Below are 19,241 nucleotides of genomic sequence, written 5' to 3'. Positions count from 1 at the left end.
GGATGGAGATTGTATTTACTAGATTTTTTGCAAAGGGTTTAATATAAGGAGCCTAAATTGTGTACTTAGACACTAGTGGTCTGTACCATAATGGAAACATTCAGTGAAATGTCATGACATTACCTTAAATCCTTGTCATTGATTATTTCAATAACTGGGCAGGCTACTTTCTTTCTGTTCAAATAAACTCTTTCTAGGAGAGGTTCCAACCAGCCAACATTACATTCCACATGAGAATCTAGGAATGTCAACACATCACCTGATGGGCAGAACAAAGGTATACAGTTTAGGGTAAGGTCTCCCTCCTCACCTGTGGAATAAGTTAGAACTTGGGTCCTGTCAACCATAGCTTCTTACACCAAATTCTACTCTTTCCATTCTCCTATTTAGCTTGCCATTGCTCCACTCCAATCTTACCATCTCATTTTGCCTCTCTACAACAAATCTTCTTCATTATTAGAATGCAATAACCTATCCAGTGGAACTTTAAATTTCCTACCATGGGACAATTCTCTATCCTGGATCAAAGCCCAAATCACCTGCTCTAGTCATGGCTCTTCACTCCCCCTCCCCCCAAATGACTTCATATTTGATTGTATTAATTTGTCTCTATATTTTGTTTCCCTCCAGTAGGAGGTAATCACTTTGACACTAGGAATTGTTTCATTCTTCTCTTTGAATTGTCACTACCTAGGACATCACACATTAAATGCTTGTTGGATGAATGAATGACTTCCTAAATGGACTTCCAACTTTTAGTCTCTCTCTTCTTCAGTCCATTTTGCACAAGGCTTCTTAAACATCCAGTATGACCACCTTATTTTCTGCTTAAGATAGTATCAATTATTCTCTATTGCTTCTAGGATGAAATGCAAACTTTTCAGCTTGGCATTGAAAGCTCTTCATAGTATGGTTCCAAATACCTTTCTAAATTTATTTCATATAACTCCTTTTTAAAAATTTTGTATTCTAGCCAAACCAGGCTAGTTGCTGTTTATTCAATTTGATGTTCAGCACAGGTTGTTTTGCATGCCTGGTATGAACTCTCTCTTTTCCTCCATCTTGTAGGATCCCCTTCTTTTCATCAAAGCTTAACTCAGACACCATCTCCTATCGGAGACCTTTACTGTTTTCTTATTAGTTAGGCTTTCCCCTTCTTCAAATTTTATATTTCTTTGCCAATTAACAAATGTTTATTAAATTAACAATTAACAAATGTTTATGAAATACTATGCATCAGGCACTGTGCTGGGTCCATGTGATACACATACCAAAAATAAAACAATTCCTTTTTTTAAAAAGCTGACATTCTGATTGGGGTGATATGTAAGAATATAGAAAATGCATACACAGAAAAAATGATAAAGAAGTTGAATACAAGGTAGTTATGGAGGGAAAGTACTAACATTTGGGGAATTCAGAAAAGGGTTCATGTAGGAGGTGGTGTTTGTTCTGTATATTGAGGCAAGAGAGGGATTCTATGAGGCAGAGGGAGACCATTTCTGGCATGGGAGATGCTTAGTGCCAAGGCAATGAGACAGGACTGCTGTTTTTGTAAGAGAAAAGGCCTAATTAGTTAGATCACAGATTATGGAGGGTGGTGTATTATATAATGTACCTAAAAAGATGGGCTGGGGAGAGGTTGAGCAACTGAGTGCTTATGTGGGTGGAGAGAGAGTGATAAATCAAGGAAAATGTTGGAACCTGAAACAACAGTAGTGCCAGCAGTAATAGGGAAGTATGGAAGAGGTGACTTTGGGAGTTCTTTTTTATACAAGCAAGTGTGAGATTCCTGTGGGATATCCACTTTGAAAATTTCAGTAGGAGTTAGGTGATCCATGACTGAAATTCTAGAAGGAAACTGGGGCTGGATATATAAATCTGTAAATAATTACACAGAAATGATAATTAAACCCATGACAATCGATGAGAATGAATTGAGAGGTAAATGGAATAGAGTTCAGGATAGAGGCTTAGGGAATGCCCATAATTAGGAATCATGAAGGATGTGACTACAAAGGAGACTGAAGAGGAGCACTAAGAATAGTGTCCCAACAAAATACAAATGAAAGTATCCATCCAAGAGGAGAGTGTCATCAATGTTTAATGAAACTGAGAGGTCAAGAAGTATAAGACTAAGAAATAACTGTGCATATCTGGGCTTTATTTGCCAATGAAGTCAGAGCTGCTGGCTCTCTTATAGTCTATCCTATATAATGGGGTCACCAATAAAAGCTTAGGTTTCAGTAGCACCTGGACCATGGATTGTGTATCCATAATTCGAGATGAAGATTTGCTTACGTAATTGTGGGGAAGTAGCAGAAGAGAAGTATGGATCAATTTACAAAGTAAACCCATGAGTAGACTGAGGAGAAAATTAATTATGTGACTATGAAGCCTTCAGAGTCTTGTGGCAAGGAATATAATTTGACTAGAGATATCAGAAAGAAAGAGGTGTTCTGATACCAGAAGCCCTACACTTGACTCCTAGGGCATCCTGTCTAGTTGTGAGAACAAGAATCAAGAGCCTCTTACCTGTTGCGATCTGTGCTCCTGCCAGTCGGGCTCTTATTAAACCATGCCTTTCTTTGAGATGAAGTACTCGGACTTTGGGAAACTGTGACATGTACTTATCCAACTGGTCTTTCAGGTAATCTAAATTGAAGAGGGAGAAAAGGAGAAGATATTTATTTCAGTCTGGCTTTGAAGCTGTGACAAGTCCAAAAACTCCTGTGACATTTATAGGAATAGTTACATTTTATTCTCTTGACTAGATTTTTGCCACTGATGTCATTTCTTTAGATAGACTTTATCAAGATGCTGTTTCCTTTCTTTAAAATCCCCTGTGTTTGGTTCATCAAACAAGTTGAGGTTCCTAGGATAAGGAATTTAGAGCTGAATGAGACCTTAGAATTCATCTCACCAGAATCTTAAATTCATTTTTATTTCTGAGGAATTGAACTCCTAGAGAAATAAAATGACTTCTGAGAGTTTTATAATAAGTGGTAAAGCTGCAATTCAAGCCCAAGACCCTTGATTTGAGATCTAGTATTTTTCTATTGTAATTTAATTACTCAGGTTCAACTTTTACAAAAATTGTTGAAGAATTCTCATTTAATGAGGTCCCATTCCCATTGTTTTCTGTGGCAATGAAGATGGAGGCCAACTCATTTGATCAAATACCAACGAAAACTGTTGATTGGAATGTTAGGGGATATCCTTCCTCTGATACATTCAATTCTACCTTTGAAGACTTATTCATTCTACTTCATCTTGGCACCTTTTAAAAGTCCATGGTTCTTGGAAAGAGGACCAGGAGGAGGCACATGAGAAAGAAGGAAGAGAAGGAAGAAGTGGAAGACAGATATGTAAAGGAGGAGAAGAAGCAGAGCTTGGAGGAGGAGAAAGAGGAACATATAAAGCAGAAAGTAAAGCAAAGGAGAAAGAGGAAGAAGACGAGGAAGAACAGAAGGAGGAGAAGGGAAAAGAGAAAGAGAGAAAGAAGAAAAAAGCAAAAGAGAAGAAAGAGTAAGAGGAGGAAGATTCAGCTGGAATAGACCATTTTATGAGCCTTTGTCATCAAAAAGGGAGTGTACTGTCTCCCTGTGAGGAAAGCTTCTGTTTGTACTTTATGATCTATAGGTTTTGTTGAGAATTTGGCTGTGATATTTTTAGGAGTAACATGTTGAAAAAGCCATATATGGTGGTATACTGGTAAATGTTTAACACTGACTCTGAAGGAGAAGGAGAAGGAGAAGGAAGGAATGAAGAAAGAAAGAAAGAAAGAAAGAAAGAAAGAAAGAAAGAAAGAAAGAAAGAAAGAAAGAAAGAAAGAAAGAAAGAAAGGAAGGAAGGAAGGAAGGAAGGAAGGAAGGAAGGAAGGAAGGAAGGAAGGAAGGAAGGAAGGAAGGAAGGGAGGAAGGGAGGAAGGAAGGGAGGAATGAAGGAAGGAAGGAAGAAAATGTAAGCAGGGCACATTTGAAAGTTTAATCTGCAGAGTTAACATTTTCTCCATAACTTTATTAAGTCTACATGATCAATAAAAAAATAAGTCAAACATTGATTTGCTGATTTCTGACTGACATAGATAATTTAATAATTGGCTCTGCAGCTGGCTCCAGTACATCCTTGCGGTGTCATTTATCATTCTAATAATAAAAGAATGTCATTATGGAAAAAAGGAAGCTACTTTGGGCTCTGCATTTCTATTAAGGTTCACCTTCAACTTTGTATTTACCAAAATTTGGAGTTGTTGGCTAGGGTCTGTGGATATCTTAAACAAGTTTTGAATATATCTGTCACTGTTGTATCTGTGAATTCACAGAAGTACCCATGGAATGATGGTACCATCATACTCATCAACTATTTGGCTACAACAGAAAAGATTCACAGTTTTGGGCAAACCCAAACTCAACAGGCAGATAGGAATCCTTAGCATGTGATACTAAGAAACTGGGACATTGCAAAGAATGCATTTCCTCTAGTCTATATATTTTCTTTAGAAGAGGAAGTATCTATGATTTTGTTTATGTAAACATCTCCCTTCATCTGAAACTCCTTTGTATTTTGTAGTTTTAGAGCTGCTCAATGCACTGTGAAGCTCAATAATTTGTCTATGTACCTAGAATCAGAATGTGCTAGAGGGAGAACCTCTCAGGTCTTTCTGATTGAAAAGCAGACTCTAGCTACTAATCCACAAAGTCTTTAAATAAGTAATTAAAATAGTTATGACATTTTAAAAATGCATATTAAATGACTTGTTTGTATTCTAGATATAAGAAAGGGAAGAAAATGGACAAATCAGCAGGATTTTATGCTCTTGTCCAAAAGGAATTTGGAGATTTTGTCACTTAGAGAGGACAGTGTCTACTGGAGTCACAGAAGGAACAGGAAAAAGAAAGAACAGAACCTGTGAACTCATATATATATCTATATATATCTATATCTATATCTATATCTATATCTATATATCTATATATATATATATATGTACATATACTGTGTGACCCTGGACAAATTACCTCATTTACCCAAGGCTTAGATTGCTCATTTGAAAAATTAGGTGGTTGGCCTGCATGTCCACCAATGTCCCTTCTAAGTCTAAATCTATGATTCTATGATCCTTCTGTGATACTGGCCTAATGCAGTCACCCATTTGGAAAAATCCAGAGAAAATGGAATGTTCTACACAACTATAGCAACAAATTATTTCGTATAAGCATTGTGTTGATGTATAACAACCACAGAAAAGAATATTCCAGTCTGACCATTGACAGGACAGAGCCTTCCTGCTCATAGCAACTCAAAGAAGAGTTCAGATCTCAGGAAGCCAGAGGTAGGGCCCTCATGTTCCTTATGTGACTCCAGTAGACACTGTCCTCTCTAAGAGACCAAATCTCCAAAGAGAGAAAGAGAGAGAGAGAAAGAGAGAGAGAGAGAGAGAGAGAGAGAGAGAGAGAGAGAAAGAGAGAGAGAGAGAGAGAGAGAGAGAGAGAGAGAGAGAGAGAGAGAGAGAAGGTCCTCAAACTCCAAATCCAATGTTTTCCCTACTTTACTGAGGTGGGCTGGTTTAGAAAGGAATTCATATCCCAAAACAGTAAAAAAAAAGTTCAGTTGAAAGGAAAGTTGGCATCAGACCACACACAGTTCAGGGGTACTTATTTTCAGCTAACCCACTGAAGTCCTTAAACACACACTGTTACCACAAGGTACTAAGAGGAACATAGCTTTGGTCATGTTGCAGCTTTTTGGCTTGATTAAAAAAATAACACCATATTTTCACCCTGTTGACTGGACCTACCTTCCTCCCACTCTCCCACCCCAGTGACACATTAATTTGTGAGGATTTAGGCTATGTGATTTTGCTACCTTTGGTGCTGAAGTCATCCACTAGGAGAATCTCTTTAATGAGGTGTGGAGGAGAGCGATTGAGGACACTGTGAACAGATCGAAGAAGAGTGGACCATACCTCATCCACAAAGCACATGATGATGGAGGTGGTGGGGAGATTGTTGTGAACCAGCTGGCCTGTACACCTAGATGGATGGTCAACAATACAAGTCCAGCGTTAAGTGAGGTTGGATGTTAGTGTTACACAGCAGATTAAAAAATGAGTCAGATAAGGGCAGCGTAAACTTTGCTGAAGATTGGGTCACCTATTTTTGTTATATACAAGCCAAGGCATTAGAAGCAAAATAAATGTTATGTAATTGTAAATTATTTCTCTCCATCTATTCCTCTATTTTTCTGTCTATCCATCTAGCTTTCCATCTATGTATTTATTAACCTATTTACATAACCATTCATTCATTAATTCATTTTTCCTTCCTTCCTTCCTTCCTTCCTTCCTTCCTTCCTTCCTTCCTTCCTTCCTTCCTTCCTTCCTTCCTTCCTTCCTTCCTTCCTTATTTATTTTATCTATATATCCATCCATCTATCCATCCATTTAATCTGGGTGGGTTCATCCCCTCCTTAATCAGCCTGATTTCCCCTTCCCTCAGCCCTAAAGGCTTACCACAATGATGCCAGACAGTATAGATGCTCTCCTAACCTCAGTCCTCTTGCATTGCAGAATTCCTGAGTTCAAGGCATGCACCAGGGTCAGCTTCATCAATAGCAGAGACTACAGCCATGTACCACTACATCTAGATGGGCGATTGACGGAAACTGAAGATTGTAAAATTATAATACTATTTTAAAAAATCTAAAGCAACAGGTCACATGGCATAGTGGAAACTCCTGGGTTTGGAGTCAGAAATTCTGCAGCTGAGGCTGAATTCTGCTACTTTTTAGTTAGAAGAAGGCCTTGAATAGGTTATTTAGTTTTTCTGTATCATTACATTCATGTAAAATGAGTATTATAATATTTAAAGCTAAAGCCCTCATTTTATGAGTGAGAATAAAATAGATACTTAGTAAATGTTTATTGCCTTAAATGACTTTCCCAGGGTTACACAGAGAGTCATAAGAGCAGAGGCTTGAACCCATCTGTTCCTACTGTCTTTTGATCCTAGTTCTATTTGTGTTGCTTCTTATTATTGGGGAACAACAGAATGAGTACTGAACTGTTCAGAGCTTCCTAACTCCACTAGGCTACCTATTCCTTCTATGACCCTGGAGCATTCATTTAAGGCAGCAAACAATCAGATGCTGGGCGTGGAGTCAAAAATTTCTATTTGCAAGTTCTCTCTGTCACTCCCTGGCTGTGTGATCACAGGCAGTCCATTTCTGTTCCTTTCTTTGGGTCTCAGTTAATATCTACAGTACCTGTCTCATAGGATTGAAGTTCAAATGAGAAAATTATGTGTAAACCATTTTGCAAACTTTAAAATGCTATACAAATAGTTTTAAAATTGTCAAAAGATCAAAAGATGATAAGTCTGAGCTATAATGTGATGATCATTATGATTATGATTATTATATTATGTATAATACTATACTATTCCATATAATAGCATACTATTAATATACTCCTTGTTTTACTATGAATACAAGCCATGAATTCTTCCTGGGAGTAGAGTGTGAGCCACAGGATGGCATTATGACCTATTTTAAATATAAAATATTAAAGCCAGTCTTTGCCGTTGAATGGGTCCTAATTGGTACTCTCATCTGCAGTTTCGACAACGTCTGCCCAAGGGTATTTTCTTTCCTTTTCTTTGCAGGCAAGCAAGCATATGTGTACAGCAGTATACATAATTACCAAGTAATTAAGCTGATGTCTCCTTTGCAGCCCATCCAGGGCTGTCTCACGGAGACTACATCTGCTTCACGGTAGCCACCCTTGAAATTATCTTGATTGGTTGCTCCCAAGTGAGAACCTGGTGCTAGTGTATGCTCTGGCTGCCGCGGGTCTGGGGCGTTTTCCTCGTCTTGTGACTTCTGCTACCTCTGTGCTGGCACGATGCCATCTCCCTGCCTTGACTGGGATCTATTGGACGGCAGCTTCCTCTGGTCTGCCAATGTGGCTCTTGCTCCTTTACCATCCAGGAAACACTGCTCCATCCACCAGAAAAACCAACCACTGGTGTTTAGAAAAGATGCCTTTATGGGGTCGGGAAACTCAGTCTGCAGTATGTATTTCTTGTTGGTATAGCAATGACTCTAGCCTACAGGCTGAGGCTGTAGGGTGCCATGTCTGTCCTGGGAGGATGGCATGGTAGGGTCAAGAGAGCAGAGGGCTGCGAGTCAGAAGATTTGGCTTTCTACTTATTTAACCTCACTGTTCCTCAGTTTCCTTGTCTATAATGCTTGTTCTCACTACTTCTAGAACAAAAATGAGCAATTTTGGAACTGGGACTCAGACATTTAATAGTTGTGTGACCCTGATGAGTCACTTAACTTCTATTTACCTCAGTTTTTTTTTTTATCAATAGTAAATGGAGATAATAATATATTTACCTCTACCGGTTGTTGTAAGGCTCAAATGCGATATTCTTAGAGCATTTGGCATAGTGTCTGGCATACAGTTGGTGCTTTATAAGTGTTTACACTTTTCCCTTCCATTCCCCTCTGCAGAAAGTAAGACAAAGCATATCTTCGGCAAGAACTTACTTGGTTTCAAATACAGTATTTTTAAGCACTCAACTCTATTCCTGGTACTCTGTTGAGAAGACAAATACAGTGAAGGTTCCTTACATTCCAGTTTACTTTTCTAATGGGGGACAACAAGTACTTACGTAAGTATTTGCAGAAAAAACCCCAAAAAATGAATAAATAAAAAACAATTAAACACAAACTAGGACACTAGCAGGTTTTGGGGTCAAGAAAGAGGTCGTTTTAATTCCAACCTTGCTAGTGCCCTGGTCTATAGAAGCTGAATATTGAAGGAAGCAAGGTAGGCTAGGAGGAAGTGGCGATGGGGGATGGCCTTGGCAAAGACACAAAGTAGGGTATTAAGTGTTCTGTGGGAGAACACAGAGAGAAGGACAATTTGGCTGAATCACAGAGTGAAAGAAGGAGATGAGGAAAGATAAGTTGGGCCAAGGCTGTGAATATCTCTAAAAGATCAAGAATAGTTTCTGTCTGTTCCTAGAGACAAAGGGAAGCCATTGGAGTTGATTGAGTTGGAGGGCAACATGATCCTATATTCCCACACCTGAATGTAATCACTTTGGGAGGTGTGTGTAAAATGCTAAATCTGAAACCAACATTTGGCCATGTGGGATGAGGAAGACTAGAATTGAGGGATGTTGGGAGGAGGAGTAGGCTAAAGGAGAAAGATCATTTGAGTCAGGTGAGTTAAATGGAAAGATTTGGGGGAAATCCAGTTGAAATGTCCAATAGGTCAATTGGAGATGCCAGATTAAAGCTCAGGGAAGAGATTTAGTAAATCTGGTGGTAACTGACAGTGAGATGATAGTTAAACCAAGCAGGGTTGATGCAGTTGCAGGCAGGGAGTGGGAGGCTTTCATTTCTCCCTCTGACTCACTTCCTACAAACTTCTCTTCTTCTTCACCAGGACCTTCTGTCCCACTCTCCCCCATTTTTCTCCAGTACTTACCTCCCTAGCTGGTGTGAGTGCACACACACATGGCAGACATCCTCCCTTGCATGCACAGTCCGGATTAAATTTAAGATGAGTGAGGACAAAGCATTTTGGAGAAAAGATCCTGAGGATGGTGGCAAGATTACAAAAGATGAAGGAATGAGTGAAAAGAGAGGAAGTGGTGGTCTGGAAAGTGAACTGTTTTTCTTTTCTTTTTTTTTTAAAGAGTTTGGCCAAGAAAGGGAAGAGAGTTCAAAGAGATAGGAGTGAAAGTTTTTTAAGACTAGGAAAACTTACACGTGTTTAAAGAAAGGATTTACTAGTTTATGGAGACCTTAAGATTCTTATGTTTGGAAAGAGGATGGAAAACTCTGAGATATTTCAAGTCCTCTGCTGGAGAGGCCACCATCAGAGTTGGGAATAGGGTTGGGTCAAATTAGAACAGAGTTCATTCAGGGTACAAAAAGAAGGCAGAGTTGGGGAAAAGAAGCAAACCATCTGGTAGATTCTGATGTTAACTAATTAGTTCCGTTAATTAGCTGCTAAACTGTGTTCTCTCCCTACTAAAGGACTACAAGTGTGTCAGCACCTTCTCAATTTCACTAGTGTAGGGCAAATTCAGAATTGCCTCACACTTTTATTTTAAGAATCAAAATAAGAAAACATGTAAAACATTGTTAATCTTATAAGGAGCCTTAAAATTTTATATAAATGTAAACTCTAATTTTCTTTAAAGCTATCGTCTTTCTAATACATATCTGGCTAATATATATATATATATATATATATATATATATATATTTAAATAAAAATCTTCCAGTGGATCAGCAAATATGAGTATAACATTCCTTTAAACTTCAAAAGATTTAGACTTAGAAGGAACCTTGGAAATGATTTAATCTCCCTCCTTAATTACTCATAAAACAAGAAGAAACTGAGACCCGAGGTCAGTAATAGCAGGAGAATGCAAAGCCAGGTCTTTGGACTCCTAATTCAGCTCTCTTTCAAACAGTCCAACAAATCAATATTTCAGAAACTTACTATGTGCAGATCCTACCATTAGCGTTTGTCTCCTAACATTAGCCTTAAATACCAGCACAGCCTAATGCTGCCCACAAAGAATCTTAGAGAGGGACTTCTGAAGCCATCTGGTGAGAAACAGAGCCCATTCTCTCTCAGTACAACGCATCTCAATTCAAAGGAATAATCTGAGTGGTCAAAAGCTATTTTTGCCTAGATTTTGCCTCAGTTTCCTTGGGGCCATGTTGCTGCTCTCCATCATTCTGTAACATAGCCATAACTAGGAAATTTTGCTCTTGGGGCAAATACTGAGAGGAAACAACACAAGTAGGTCCTTCTTTGGTGGGGAGGGGAAGGCAGAACTTTGATGCAATAGAAAGAGTGCCAAACTTGGAATTAGGGAGACATGAGTTCAAGTCAAATCAGAGACATATTAGCTGTGTGACACTGAGCCAATTAACCTTTGTCTGTTTCAGTTTTTTCATCTATAAAAATGGGATAACAATATCACTTTCTGGGGATAAAATAAAACATTTATAAAAGATTTTGCAAATCTTAAAGCACTATATAAATATCATATTACTAAGTGCTAAGTTTTGTTGTTTCTATGTTGGTAAAAAACTGCATACAAGGTCAGAGTCCCTTAAATTTGGCATTCTAGGACAAAACTCTGATTTCATGACAGCTCTGATTTAGAGCATTTTAGTGAATTGGTTTTTTTTCTCCAGTCTCCTCAAGTACCTCAAAATATTAGTAATCCAGGTTATTATATAGTTCATTGGATGGAATTCCTGACTCATTGCCCCCTGGCAATATGTGACATTATTTTAAGCTAAGAATGATCCTTTTGTGCTAAGGCCCAGGATGCTTAACAGAATCAGTTTCAAAATCACTGACTTTTAGATTAATTATGCTCTTGAATCATAAACTTTTGGAATTGGGATTGTTCTAAAAATCATCTAACTCAATTTCCTTATTTTACAGAGAAAGACCTAAAGCCCAGAGAAACTTTTCTCATGGCAACAATCCCCAGGGCTTTTTGAAGTAATTTATTCAACTTGCTGATATTGGCAGCTTATAGTTATTTCTTCAATGTCATGATAATGCACATCATTCCCAAACTTTCTTGTGGTTACATGGCTTTTTTATTCAGATAAAAAATGTATGCCCAGCATTTATCTGTTAGAATAGCAACCAGCCAAATCATAAACTACTTTATGGGGTTATTATTTCCTAAAGAACAGGCTCAATAATTTCTTACTCTATAAATATGGCATTCTTACCCTTTTTTGTGGATCATGGATCCCTTTGGGAATTTGGTGATCTCCTTAGAGTCATGTTTTTAAATGTATAAAGCCCCAAACACTGGATTACAAAGGAAACCATTACTATCAAAATGGAACTATAAAAAAAAGTTCATGGATCTGATGTTAAGAATCCTTGTTGTAAACCCATAGCATATAATATTGTAGCACACAGTCCTATTAAAATGTTTGTAGATAAGAAATTTGTCTTGTTTGAGAAGGGTTCAGACAGCTGTGGTTTGTGAACTAGTAGAGAATAAATATTCATTCCTACATTCATTTATTCAACAAATATTAATTGCATATTTGAATGCAAGAGATCCTGTGTTAGGACTAAAGCTGAAATCAACTGTAACTTTGTGGAAATGGGGAAAGATCAAAAGTAACATCATTTCCCCTGTTAATAGACATACTATAACTGGATGACCCTCTCAAAAGTAGTTTCTGAATCTGAAATGATCAAACTCATCATTTATCAAGAGACTTTGAAAGTGACACTTTCAGCTCTCCTAGATTGCCTACACTGAATGCTAGGCAAGGAATAGCATTTGAATGTCGCCTATCAAATAAAGACAGCTTAAAAATCAGTAGATTTGAGGGAATGATAACATTTTCTCCCACTTTTATGAATTTTTCATTTTATTCCATAACAGTCAAAATGTGATGTCTGGGTCAGGTCTCTGTCTTCACTTGCTTGAACAAAAGGTCGATGGGAAGATTTTCTCAACTTCTATTTGCAATTCAACTAGAGCCTTGATGTGGGGCCTTCAGGGGACCTTCACTCCCTAAGCTCTAGTATCTTCAAATGGATCTTGAGGAGAAAAGAATGTCTTACTGAAGAACTATACCCAGAATTAAATTATTTTCTCTAAGACCTTAAAATTATTGGTACTTTCTTCCCCAGCCATTGATAAGAAGAAGGTATAGTTCAATAAAAGAATTTCTTTTTGTCTGAATAGCAACTCATTTAGAAAAGTTTAGCCATAAGTAAATCCCTAAATATACAGATCCATGTTTTGTAAAAATAACTTATTAAAAATCAACCTGTGCTATCGGGTTTTAGAAACATGAGTCACTTGAATCACTTTAACTTGAATCACTTTACAGTGTCTTGGTAATGGTCTACTGAGTGAGACAACAGTGAGACTAAAATTGGGGGGGGTAGATGGCACAGTACCACCTTACATTACTAGTTTCTGTTTTGTAATCCTCTGCCAGTTTTCTCATCCTGATGGGGGCTGAAATCCCCCTGGACTCCAGAGGCAGGCACCAAATGACATCAGTCCAGACTCCTGCATGTGTCCAAGGCCATGGGTGCTTATGGGAGCTGGAACCCCTGAGCATCAAATGATTTCAGCCTGAGCACAGGTCCAAGGGCAGGGATGCTCATCAGGACAGCTGGCTCTTGCCAATGAATAGCCATCCTGGGATATTCCATTAGTTTTCACCTGTAGAGCTACTTAGGGGCTCCTGTCTATCTCCTTTAGTCCAGCCTAGGGGATAGAGACAGAATGACCTTGTCTTTTTCCTCTATACACAGCCTATCCTTCACTACTCCTGGGGAAGGCGACTCCATCCACAAAAAGAAGCAAGGACTTCACTTCCACTAGCTGGACCACATCTCCTCCATAACTTCAAAAAAAAAGCTTTGCCTAAGATGAACAAATCTTGAATGGCAAATTCTTTTGAACTGAGATTGAACCTCCAAACACACTTTGATCCCTACAATAACTCAATGAAATAGAAAAATGAACATCTTCATAGACTATATGAAGAAACTCTGGTTATAGTAGACACAGTACTGAAAAAGTGTTAATAATTCTGGCTCCTGGATTTACTGGTTACTCTGAGCTGTTTGATCTAAGTCACATTAACTTCTCTGAGCATTAATTTCCTTATCTCTAAAACTGAAGAAGTAATACATCACTTAAAATATAATATTATAGAAAAAGTCCATACCGACATGAAAGTGTTAAATAATTATTAAAATTAATTGAATGGTTCAAGGTCATGTAGCTAAAAATTGGCAAGGGCAGACCTAAAACCTACATCTCTTGCCTACTAGTACAATGCTCTTTCTGTACTGACATACAAAAGCATATTCAGTAAGAATCATATTGACTTTTGATGATTATTTGACAATTGTTTGCTTTGGTGGAGATAATTTAGTATAAAGGATATGGAGTCAGGATCTCTGGATTTAAACTCTTGTTCTAGTATTTACCACTTGTGTGATCTTGGGTAAAGTTATTAGTACTCCCTGAACCTCAGTTTCTTCATCTATAAAATGAAGGAGTGGGACTAAATGATCTTTACCATCCCTTCCAACTCAATCCAGTTCTCCCCTCAATAGGATAGAATCCTGGCATATTAATATTTCTTAGAAATTATCTAAAGAAAACTAAGGAATTCTAATTTGTAAGGAGAGAAGGTATTCCAGGCATGGAAAAAGGTTGTGCAATGGCTTTCAATAGCATAGAAGCTAGACATGAAATACTGAATTTTTGTTACAGCAATCAGGACAGATGAGTAATATAAAACAATTTATAATCTCTTGTTTCATTTTGTATCATTTTGCATATTTATTTACTTTTTCTATGAAGCCCTTATTTATATATACTCGTCAATGGAAGTTGAAATGTGTAATTTAAAAACCACTCATTTTATTGAATATGTTGGGCAGTTTTACTGTGCTGTGACAATTGAGCTTAGAACTCTTATTGTCTAGAGCAGAGAAGCACAATTAGCAAACATGCTGAAGAGGTCAGAGATAAAATTAGGTAGAAGAAAATAGTTAGGCAGAGAAAGATCAGGAAGGGAGAAACTTGGCAGATTTTACAGTAGTTTTAGGCAATGACTAATGTGAAATCTGGTCTTTGTTACACTGTGTGGCCTTTGAGCTTGTTCCCATCCCAATCTCTATGCAGCTAAGTACCAATACCCACCTTCTTTGAGTTCTTCACAGCTCATTGTTACTGGGAGTTGAGAAGAAGGGTAGGGATAGAAGGAATGAGAAGAATGTAGGGAAGAGGAGAAGAAAGAGTCGAGAATCACAATTTTAAAGTTTATTTCCTTTGAGAATAAGGACTATACAATCCTTTCCTGTTCTAAGATATCTAATATACTGTCATGGGAAATAATTTTTAAGAGATTTCATCAGTTAGTATGGAAGAGAAAGAAGAATAATTAGAATTTAAGATTACACACATCAACAGATAGCAGTGGAGAATATCTGCCTCCCACAGGGTCTCACAAACAAGCTGACTTCTTCACTGCCTATATCTTGAGGTGTGACTTTCACAGAGGGCAACAGTGCAGTTGACTGTCCTTTCCAAAGGACCATAGGATGAGAGTTTCTAATATTGGGGCTATAAGAAACATTGGGGAATATTTATTGCAGTGCTTTGTAGGACAGCCTGAATTCTTAGAAGTGAGAGTAGTGAATTTTGTGCCCAAAAAACCTGAATTAAAAACTTCTGCTGTTTATTCCATTTGAGGCTGGGGCAAATCACTCCCCTACCCTCAACCTCTAGTTTCTCTCTGGATAAAAGGAAAATATTGATCTTATTAATTGCTAAGATCCCTTTGATTACTAAATCAGTGACCCAATGAAAAGATTCTTAGTTCTTGCATCTTAAGACACTAGGTTCAACTACTGTGGAATGTTGGGAAAGTCACAACTTCCCTGTGTCTCAATTTCCCTTCTGTTAAATGAAGAGTTTAGACTAGTTGACTTCTAAAGGCCCTCTCCAGTTCAAAATTATAATACCATTATTTATTATTGTTGAAAGAGGATATTTATGATTTTTCTCTTTTTTCAATGAAACTTGCTGTTTGATACATTATGGGCAATATTCTTCCTTGCCTGCTTCTTTGCCTATTCAAGCTACATAGATTTCTCCATCAGGGTCCCTGGCTTCTAAGTGGGAGCTCAAGGCAGAAGTTTGACATTCTCATAAATTAAGTCAATCAGCAGTCAGCATGTCTTTATTAAATGCTTATTACATGGCAGACACTGCTTTGAATGCTGGAGATACAAAGAAAGGAAGGTAAAGAACAATACCTCCCTCAATGAGCTCCTAATCTGATAGAGGAGACAGCATGCAAACAACTGTGTACAAACAAGGCAGAAAGAGGATAATGAGAGAGAATTTCAGAGGGAAAGCACTATGATTAAGGAAGACTGGGAAAGACATTTTATAGAAGGTGGGAATTTAGCTAAAGTTTGGCTTAAAAGAAGCCAGAGGAGCCCAAGGTACAGATGAGGAGGAACAGATTTCCAGGAATGAGGGACAGCCAGAGAAAGTGCTCTGAGCCAGAAGATAGGAGCATCTTATGGGAGAAACAGTAAAGATAGTATGGTATGCAGAAAGGAGAAAGTATAAGAAGATTGAAAGGGGAAGAAAATGTCAGTTTGAAGGGCTTTGAAAGCCAGAGGACTTTCTTATTGATCCTGGAGGTAAAAGGAAACTACTGGAGTTTATAGGAATAAGGGGTCACATGGTCAGACTGGCTCTTTAAAGTGATCATTTTGATAGTCAAATAAATGGTGGATGAATTGGAATGGGGAAAGACAGGAGGCAGTCTCACCCATCAGTCAATAGCCTAGGCATGAGATGGGGCAGCTGTGAAATTGAGATTTGAACTCTGGACTCCATTCCCCAGGAGTCCTTGCTAGCTCCCAGAATGCCCTCTAATCTCATTGAATTCTCACCTGGGATGAGAGCAAGATTTTATTTAAAGGGTCTTCCCTGTAGGCGGGGTCTCTTTACTTCCTGTCTCTGCTGGCAAACAGAAGCGCCTCATGATGTGAGTGAAATTTTGGGTGGGCCTTATGGCCCACCTGGCACGTGCCTTTTCTTACTTGTATAGTCTTAAATCCTTAATCTGTAATAAACCTCATAAATATAATACTCCTTGCAGAAAGAAACTAATTTCTACCTGCCTCAGTCTCCCCTAAAGTTTAACTGTTACACAGCTAGGTAGGTGGCACAGTGTATAAAGAGTATCAGAAGAATCATCTTCCTAAGATCAAATTTGACTTCAGACATTTGCTAGCTGTATGACCCTCATACATCATTTAACACTGTTTGCCTCAGTTTCCCCATCTATAAAATGAGCCAGAGAAAGAAATAGCAAACAACTTCTGGCCTCAGACACTAACAAGTTGTGTGACTCTGGGCAAGTCATTTAACTCTATTTGTCTCAGTTTCCTCATCTGTACAATAAGCTACTGGAGAAAGCAATGGCAAATCACTGAGTATCTTTGCCAAGGAAATCCCCAAATAGGTTACAAAGAGTCAGGCTTGACTGAAACAACTGAACAACATGGATGATGTCCTGTACTAGGGTGGTAGCAGTGTCAGAGGAGGGAAGTAGGCCAGTTCCTTCATATCAGAAGCATCTGGAACATTAGGGTTGAACTTGGTTTCTGTGCTCCTACCAAAGTAATCTGACCTTATGGGACTTGGACAAAATGCTCTGAAATTGAAAGCTTCTTCTACAATAATTCAAATTGTTTTCTCACTGGAGAGAAGTATTATTTGGACATTTTTCAAAGTTACTAATGAAAACCTCACTTTGGCTGCATGAGGAAGAAGCCAATTATTGATGTACAGTTGTATAGCCCTCTTTGGCCTATAATTGAAACTCTGGGCAAAAAGAGTCTGGAGGATGAGCTTAATTGGTTCACTGAGTAGCTTGCCAGGGTTCCTCAGTATGGCAAACATCAAATTAAGTAATCAAGTTCTGTGATGGCACATAGAAGTGGTAGGAAAGGCATGGTGCCACAGTTTATTTTTTTAAGTGTAATTTTAAAACCTAAACTCTGGCAGCAAACATCTATTTAAACCTACTTCCACTAAATGTAGACTTAAGAAAGCAAACTCTTAAAATAGGGACCTTTTCAGGATGACATCTTGACTCCAGCTGTTGGCCAGAAGAATGATTTACTCTCCGTAAAGATGGCATTTCCAAGCAAAATTTCCCTGGTTTTAGTGGACAAGACTGCCTGTGTTTCACTTCACTGAGATTATTTTTTTTCCTTAGTGCTGAATGCAATGAATTCCAGTAATGAAGAGCAAAAACTATCCTTGGCTTCCAAAGCAAAGGATTAGATAAGAAAGTTTTAGGAAAAGAGGCAGTGGTTGTCAACTCTAAGGGACAATATAGTTGTTTGGATGGCGTCTCCCTCACAAGAACATGCATTCCTAGCACTTACCACTTAGCATCATGTCTGGAAAATGAGTGCTTAAAGAAATGTTTGTTGACTGACTGACTTATACAGTGTCAGTCATCTGTTTAACAATATGTGATTGTTTTCCATTACCTATGAGGTGAAATCTTTCCAGCCTTATCTCATACTACTTCTTTTCATGTACTCTGTACTTCAGCCAAATTGGATTACTTGGTGTTTTTATAGACTTTGCACCTTTTAGAATCTGTCATTTTGCTCACCTTCTTCCTTGTCTAGAATCCAACTTCTTATCTCCAATTCCTTCCCCATCAACATGCAAGCTTCACAGCTCAACTCAAATGTCATCTTCTCCATGAAGCTATCTCTGACACTGTCAATCTCCCCTGGACCTAGTACAGTATATTGTATGTGTTGCATACAGATGTCATGTTTTATTATTTTCTATTATGGTCTATTGTACATATCTTATCCCCCTAATTTATCTCTGTCCAATCAAATTGCCAGTATTCTGCATGCCAAAGAAGCTTAATTTGTTGATGTGAATTAGTTAGATTAGTTTTAAGTAGAAACTCTTCATCCTGGATTTAAAGGACTTCCCAAGTCTCACCATATCTTATCTAACTTATTATTATATAGTAAGTCAATATATGCACTAAATGAATGATGTAATTAGAGAATCATCAACCCCCACTCAAAATGTTTTTCCACATTTATCCCTTATTTTCCATTTTCATTGTCACCTCTCTACCTGAGACAATTGATTCATGAAGAAGTCTGCAGTAATGGGCCAATTTGGCACCTTGCCTCTAGTCTCCTCATACAAATCAATCATCATACACACTAGGATTAATCCTTAACAATGAAGCAGAAGACGATTAGGGTACTTTTCTGCCCAGAAGAGAACTATTTCCTTTAGAATTTAGGAGGAATTAAATAGTCAACACTGCTATGGCAGTTGTTTTCAAAACCCCAATTTGTTGCAATGAGTTTGAAATATTAGGGAATAATTTGAGCACAAGAGGAATCTTGTTTTTGCTTCTGCTCAATTCCATCCCTGAGAAACAGTCAGAATGAAGAGAATTGTATCCAGATAAACTGAGTCCTTTAGGAACACACAATACACACCCTAACTATTTACTAGCTACACACTACCTTGTGTATTCTCCTATGAGGTTGTCTATTCAGTCTCAACTTACTCATTGTGACTTGAATGACTACCAGAGTTGTACTTGGC

General features: G+C 38.0%; 1 protein-coding gene across 1 annotated transcript in view; it reads right to left on the bottom strand.

Moving 5' to 3' along the window:
* Positions 1–19,241, bottom strand: part of GALNT5 (polypeptide N-acetylgalactosaminyltransferase 5) — a 76,272-nt gene that overhangs the window by 42,958 nt on the left and 14,073 nt on the right. The window contains exons 2-4 of the mRNA XM_056793884.1: positions 5,869–6,035; positions 2,536–2,655; positions 124–259 (exon numbers count right to left, since the gene is read on the bottom strand). Coding sequence (XP_056649862.1) covers positions 124–259; positions 2,536–2,655; positions 5,869–6,035 — 423 coding nt within the window. The remainder of the gene's footprint in view (positions 1–123; positions 260–2,535; positions 2,656–5,868; positions 6,036–19,241) is intronic.

The sequence above is a fragment of the Monodelphis domestica genome, chromosome 4 (genome assembly GCF_027887165.1).
Source record: "Monodelphis domestica isolate mMonDom1 chromosome 4, mMonDom1.pri, whole genome shotgun sequence".
NCBI classification, from domain to species: domain Eukaryota; kingdom Metazoa; phylum Chordata; class Mammalia; order Didelphimorphia; family Didelphidae; genus Monodelphis; species Monodelphis domestica.
This window is presented reverse-complemented; position numbering and strand designations above follow the sequence as displayed.